General features: G+C 49.1%; 1 protein-coding gene across 1 annotated transcript in view; it reads right to left on the reverse strand.

The window, feature by feature from the left end:
- htr2cl1 (5-hydroxytryptamine (serotonin) receptor 2C, G protein-coupled-like 1) overlaps nt 1–7,500 on the reverse strand; it is a 74,672-nt gene that overhangs the window by 12,475 nt on the left and 54,697 nt on the right. Inside the window, exons 3-5 of the mRNA XM_060035896.1 lie at nt 5,338–5,461; nt 4,670–4,796; nt 2,394–3,434 (exon numbers count right to left, since the gene is read on the reverse strand). Of these exons, the coding sequence (XP_059891879.1) occupies nt 2,394–2,895 (502 nt within the window). The 5' untranslated portion in view covers nt 2,896–3,434; nt 4,670–4,796; nt 5,338–5,461. The remainder of the gene's footprint in view (nt 1–2,393; nt 3,435–4,669; nt 4,797–5,337; nt 5,462–7,500) is intronic.

The following is a 7,500-nucleotide window of genomic DNA, read 5'->3' on the forward strand; positions in this document are numbered from 1 at the left end:
AATGGAAAGAAAGAACAAAACAGCTGATAGAGAGCGAGTGAGAGGAAGAAACAAACATTTGGAGTCCGCGGTGCTTCAAAGATCCATCAGCTATTCAAGCCGCCATCTCGCTGGTTCTTAACCATTATGATCACAACAACAAATGGTTCCTGAGTTATTCTAGAATTCAAGTCAGGAAGTCCCAAGATGGCAGGCTTTTATGGAACATCATGACGGAAAACCTCCTCTCTTCTTTCGTTATTTTGACAGCATCCTAGCTTTTTCCAATATTTAGACTATTCCCCAGCATTCTGACTTTTCCCAATTTTTGGAATATTCCCAATTTTCTGACTATTCCTAAAATGCTGACCTTTCCCACAAGTCACACTATTTCAACCTCCAGACTACTCCTAATATTCAGACTATTCCCAAAATTCATACTATTCCCAATGTTCATACTATTTCCAACATTCCCAACCCGACTATTCTTAACGTTCCGATTATTCTTAACATTCCTAGACACCCAGGTCTGGCTGATTCTAAAACGTGTTGAGGAAGCAGATGTTGATAAAACTACCTTGAGCTCAAACACATTATTCATGTTGCTGTCATATTTGTTCAAACATACTCTTTCGAAGCCTTTTTTTTTTGAAGTTCTAACTTTATTGCCGCATTCCTCTGAAATGCAAATGTCTCCCACCGACTCATCTATTTCCGCAGTCTGATATATTTATACGCTTTCATCAAGCTTTCAAACCGCGTTCCATTCACTATAATAATGACTTGACACACTCTAACACACACACACACACACACACACACACACACACACACACACACACACACACACACACACACACACACACACACACACACACACACACACACACACACACACACACACACACACAGATTTCCTGAAATTGACAGTCCTCATCGTTATGAGTGCGAGGGAGGATCACACGTGGTTGCTAGGCAACCAAAAAGGAAAACCCTAGTCCCCTGCCCGAGACTTCCGAGATTGCGGGGGACGCTCGTTTAACTGCCATTCTCACCTGAGCTTATCTTATCCTAACCGCGAGTGACATGAGCTATGATCCTCATTTAGTTAAGCACCTTATGAATTGTCGCTCAGAGCCAGGGTAGCGAGACTCGCCACGGCTAAGCTAAGGGAGCCGTGAAACGAAATGGGGCCGCGGCGTAGCGTAGCAGAGCGTAGCGTTCCTCCCCTATGCAACACTCATCGACTCCACCGCCTCCCCTAGAACGCCTTGCGTTCCTCCCGATGCAGTGCGCTCCGTGGACATGAATCTAAACGGAAACACTCATCAGGGAGTCTCGACAGAACACTGGGAGGGGATCCGACACCCCGACCGCCTCCTCGTGTTTCCCCGCCACGTGTCAGCGCAGCCCCACGGAGAGGCTTTTACATTCGCCTCGAGGCCGGACGTTTTGGGGCATCTGGTGAACGGGGTCTGATTAGCAGGGTTGGGAGCCGTTCGGAAGCCGTCGGGCCCGCCGTGATTATACACTTGGAGAACTTGCGGGACAAGAGGCCAAACGCCGTGCGCCTAATTACACGGCAATTTGCTGTGGTGGTGCCATGTTTCCACTGGGCTGGGGTGTGTATGTATGTGTGAGTGTGTGCGGTAGTGAGTGCACATATTCCTTTTTATTGAAATGTTTTTGGGGATTTTCATGGACAGGATGCTGAAGAAAGTCAGTAAAGCAGGTGGAATAGGGTTCCCTCGAGCCTTCTAACCATCCATCCTTCCATTTATCCGACTTTCCATTCATCTAGCCTTCGGGTCCTTCTAACCTACGACCCATCCATCATCCAGCACCCATCATCTAACCTCCCATCCATCATCTAACCTCCCACCCATCATCTAACCTCCCATCCATCATCTAACCTCCCATCCATCATCTAACCTCCCATCCATCATCTAACCTCCCATCCATCATCTAACCTCCCATCCATCATCCAGCACCCTTCATCTAACCTCCCATCCATCATCTAACCTCCCATCCATCATCTAACCTCCCATCCATCATCCAGCACCCTTCATCTAACCTCCCACCCATCATCTAACCTCCCATCCATCATCTAACCTCCCATCCATCATCTAACCTCCCATCCATCATCTAACCTCCCACCCATCATCTAACCTCCCATCCATCATCTAACCTCCAATCCATCATCTAACCTCCCATCCATCATCTAACCTCCCATCCATCATCTAACCTCCCATCCATCATCTAACCTCCCATCCATCATCTAACCTCCCATCCATCATCTAACCTCCCATCCATCATCTAACCTCCAATCCATCCATCATCCATCACCCATTCATCCGTCCACCATCTCTCCATCCGTCCATCGTATCCCCCCCGTGTCGGGCTAGAGTCCTCACCGTAGAGGATGTTGATGAGGGAGACGGGCATGACCAGGATGCCCACCAGCATGTCGGCCACGGCCAGCGAGCGCAGGAAGAAGTTGGTGGCGTTCTGCAGCTTCTTCTCCAGCGACACGGCCAGGATGACCAGGATGTTCCCGCCCACCGTCAGCGCGATGATCACCAGGATGAGCAGCGCCGGCCAGTTCTTCTCCTCCATCACCGTGCGCACCGCCAGCCCCCCCGCCCCGGCCACCACCCCCGCTGCCGCCGAGGGCCGGGGCTGCGAGATGTTGGAGTCCAGCCCGCCGGGCGCCATGGCCGCCGCCGCCCCGCCCCCCCCCAGCCCAAGCCCCGCTCCCAGGCCCAGGCCCCAGGCTAGCGCGCTCTGGTTGAAGTCGAAGGAGCCGTTGGCGGGCCAGGCCAGCCACCCGGGCTCCACCGCCGCCGCCGCCTCCAGCGTGGAGGAGGCGGTGGCGGAGCCCAACGCCCCCAGGAGGGCCCTGCCCGGGGCGCCCATCGTCCGAGGGAGACCCCCCACCGCCACAACCGCCGCCGCCGCCGCCGCCGCCAGGCCCAGAGGGGGGGTTAAGTCAGCGGGGAGACGCAGTGAGCCCTCCTCACCAGCAGATGGCGACGCAGGAGTGAGGAGATGGAAGTGGAGCGGCCATTATGGGTGGGGAGGGAGGGAGGGAGGTGGGGGAGGGAGGTAGGGGAGGGGAAGCTGAATCTTCAAATAAAGGTGAAGAGAGAGAAAGAGAGAGAGACAGAGAGAGACCGAGACCGAGAGCGAGAGCGAGAGCGAGAGCGAGAGAGAGTGGGCTGATCGGAGTGTCGTTGAGTCCCGTCTTTTTCGTCAGAAAAAGGTGAATTAATCCCCTCCGGCCACAGAAGGCTTCAAAGGGCTTCGCTCGCCCTGTTCGCTTTGAATCACGGCTATCTCCACGCATGTAACTCTCGGGCTTACAGGAGTTCAGAGAAGCCGAGTCAGAGCCAGAATGTCCGCCTGAGCTCCAAAGTGGCGGGCGGGTGGTGCGGTGGCAGCGCTGCTAGGATCACCTGCGGGAGGAGGGAGGCTGGTGAGATCCGGTTGGAGCGGGAGGACTCAAGCAGGGTTTATCTTGTACAGAAGAGAAGGGCTTTGTCAGATCCGAACCGAGCGTCAGTATAAGGACTTAAAGGTAGGGTAGTTCATTTTAGAAGCATACTTCGCATTGTAGACATTTATGTCTATGTGTATAAAGCAGGTCTAATCTATAAAATAATCGGCCGAATTACACCCTCCCCCTGTGTCTACCTGCCTACCCAGCTACCTGGCCGTAGCTAAGCGTAGCAATCCACATGGCAAGGCCTATTTCTTAAGCTAGCGCGCGCTAGTAGTTTTGGGGGAGTGCCTTTAGACTGGAAAGGCACTCCCCCGAAACACATGCCTCTTAAGGTCTGAGGCAGGCCTGAGTGGAGGGCTGAGACTTTCGCATTGGGTACTTTCAAAATCTAGCTAATCCTGGCTGGTGTCTCCAAGTTGGCTAACCTTGCTTTAAGTATTGCAATTCATACCAATTACAATTAGGGCATTTAGCAGACGCTTTTATCCAAAACGATTTACATCGGTTAATATACACATTGACACACCGACGGCAGAGTCGACCATGCAAGGCCAGCTTGTCAGGAGCAGTTAGGGTTAAGTGTCTTGCTCAGGGACACATCAACGCTCAGCTAGGAGGAGCTGAGGATTGAACTAGCAGCCTTTCGGTTAAAAGACAACTGCTCTACCTCCTGAGCTAAGCCGACACATGCCGTCATTATACTTCAATTATTCAGTTGTATGGTCAGGAGTTAGCATTGTGACTGCATTGTTATTTATCGTGTTATTACGTGACATTTCATAGGGATATTATGTTTTATAATGTGTGCTTGTGGTAGAACTGTGTTTGCCATCAGGGATTAATAAAGAACCAATCTAATCTAATCTTTGGTAATACCATTAATCTGTTGAGGTAATCGCATAGGTCTGATTGTTTTGTAAATGAGTTGACCAGCCAATATGTTCAACCCTCTCTGCCCAGTGTGACCCACCGATCGGTGGTTCTCTGATCCTCCATGGCACCCTAGACAGACACACCTGTCTCTCCTCACCTGGGGTTGTGATGACCATATATGGGCATCCTTTGCCCCTGCTCTGCAATCTCTCCCTTTCGTTGGCTCTCATTATATAAAACCTTTGTATCTTCAGGATGTACCTTGACTGAAGGGTGCTATTGGTACTCACGTACGCAGAACCGGCTAGGACTCACCTGTGGATCCATCCTGGTTCTGACTTCCTGCTTTGATTCTCTCGTTACTGATCAGAGGTCAGAGGTCAGGTGAAAAGGTGCGCTTGTGTGTGTCTCTGGGGGGTGGGGGGAGGTTGATCAGGTCAATCTGAGATGGAGAAAAAGAGTAGATTAACGATGGGTGGAATATGATTGGTTTAAAAGTACACTTCTCTTTATCTTTCATCATCCCTGTTCAATCTTTCAAACACCTGTCAATCATCCTTCCATCTTCTATTCCACCTTGGTAGAGAGAGGTAAGATCAGAGAGAACAAGAAAGATACAGGGTGGAAGAGAGCGGTAGCAACAGAGAGAATGAGAGAGAGAGATACAGAGTGGTAGAGAGAGGTAGAAAAAGAGAACGAAAGAGAGAGAGATACCGAGTGGTAGAGAGGAAGGAAAAGGGAGAAGGAGAGAGAGAGATACAGAGTGGTAAAGAGGGGTAGGAACAAAGAGAACAAGTGAGTGATGCAGAGGGTTAGGAACAGAGAGAACGAGAGAGAGAGCTAGGAACAGAGAGAACGAGAGAGAGAGAGAGAGAGAGAGCTAGGAACAGAGAGAACGAGAGAGAGATACAGAGTGGTAGAGAGAGGTAGACAGACAAAGGTCGACCGCACTGCCAGCTGTGATCCATACTACATCACTCCACCTCTCAGATCAATGCGATGGCCTCGCCACCGGCCGCCAGTTACCCCCGGCCTCCGCTCCGAGCGACAGCTACACCTCCCTTATCAGTCTCTCCAGGGGGCGAGAGACCACCGCCACCCATCTGCCTAACGGAGAGAGAGAGAGACAGAGAGAGAGACAGAGAGACCTCGACTTAGTGTGGATGTGACTGGACTGGAATGCATTGACTAGCTCAGGAAGCAGGCTGAATCACAGGCTGAATCACAGGCTGAATCACAGGCTGAACCACAGGCTGAATCACAGGCTGAACCACAGGCTGAACCACAGGCTGAATCACAGGCTGAATCACAGGCTGAATCACAGGCTGAATCACACATTGAATCACAGCCTGATTCACTTTTGAGGAGCGCTCAAGACAATAAATATAATTAAAAAAAAAAAGAGAAAGATAACAGAGATAACAGAAATACTGCAAATTAACCATGGAAGAGAAAGTAGCCACACAGCGCTCAAGAGGGCAATTACTGTTCATTAAGTAAAAAAAAAAAAGTCAATAAGAGAGAGAGAGACAGAGAGAGACAGAGAGAGAGGGAGATGACCCAAGAATAACCAAACCGAGAATAACCAAACTGATACATTAATACATGAGACAATATGACATATTATACATATGGCTAAGCTCATTTGAATATGGACAGCCCTGGAGTAAGAGATATTAACTAGGAACAGAGAAACAGAGAGACAGAGAAACAGAGAGACAGAGGAAGAGAGAGAGAGAGAGAGAGAGAGAGAGAGAGAGAGAGAGAGAGAGAGAGAGAGAGAGAGAGAGAGAGAGAGAGAGAATAAAGAATAAAGAAACAAAAAAGAAACAAAACAGAAAGAAAAAAACAGAATAAAGAGCACTCTCTGTCATAATTATCATTTATTGGGTGACCAAGCACCCTCATCGACCACCAAATCAACCACAACAAAAGCCCTATTCTCCTACACTGCAGACTTGTGTTTGACTTGATGGGCTACAATTCATAGAAAATGGTGTTTGGGGAAAAACCTATGACATCATAAAGTCCATTCACACAAACAACACCTGTGCAAGACAGGAAAGAAAAATCAACAAAGCCGGTCGTGACACAGGGTTGCTGCTTGAGTCCGATCCGGTTCAACATGTACATTGACCAATTAGCAAGGACAACAGACCAGTCTGAAGCACCCGGTCGACATAACACTGGTAGACACCGACATCAAATGATTGATGTTCCCAGATGACCTGGTGCTCCTGTCCCCAACCAGAGAAGGCCTACAGCAGAACCCAGATGGTCTGCACAGTTTCTCTCAAACCCCGTCCCTGACAGTGAACCTTGGAGAAACTAAAATAATGATGGTAAAAAAATAAAATAAAAAAAGCCTCCACAAATACACATCCTACTCTCTAGACTCAAGCAAACAAACAACTATACCTACCCTGGCATGAACATGAACACCACAGGAAACTTGCACGAAGCTGTGAATGACCTGAGAGTCAAGCCAAGGAGGGCCTTTTATGCCATAAAAATAAAGCTCAAGCTAGACATCCCAATTAAGATCTGGCTCCAAGTCTTTGATGCAGTGATTCCATTGTCTGGGGTTCACTCGCTGACCAAGACATTATTAAACAGGACCAACATCAAACCGAAACTCTACATGTAGAATGCTGCAGATCGATCCTAAGAGTCCAAAGAAAAACAGAATTAAGACAATGTCCGTAAAATCCAAAGGAGTGTGGTCTATAACAACCTTAAAGTATCTTTAAGTGACAGCAACACACTCCACACCAAGGCCCTCACCCACAGAGAGATAGAGCCAGACAGGAGACCCCTTAGCCAGCTGGGTACCTTTCCAACTCATGACAACCACCCCATTAGGCAAAAACTAATTATAAGAAGACAAAAGGAAAACAATTTGGCACATGGAAAGAGTCCCCCAAATAGATAGAATTGGCATGCTCCTTGTCCCTTAAGAGAGAATACAAAGTTGCAGAATACCTGACCATGTGACACAGAGAAAATCCTTTAACAGGAACAGACTCAGTAAACACAGCCTGGCCAACGAGAAGGGACGCCACAGACAGACCTGGCTCCCAAGGGAACTACAGACTGTGCTCCCACTGCACACAAAACTGGAAACTGAGCTGCACGTCCTAACTTCC

This window comes from Gadus macrocephalus, chromosome 17, assembly GCF_031168955.1.
Source record: "Gadus macrocephalus chromosome 17, ASM3116895v1".
Taxonomy (NCBI): Eukaryota; Metazoa; Chordata; class Actinopteri; order Gadiformes; family Gadidae; genus Gadus; species Gadus macrocephalus.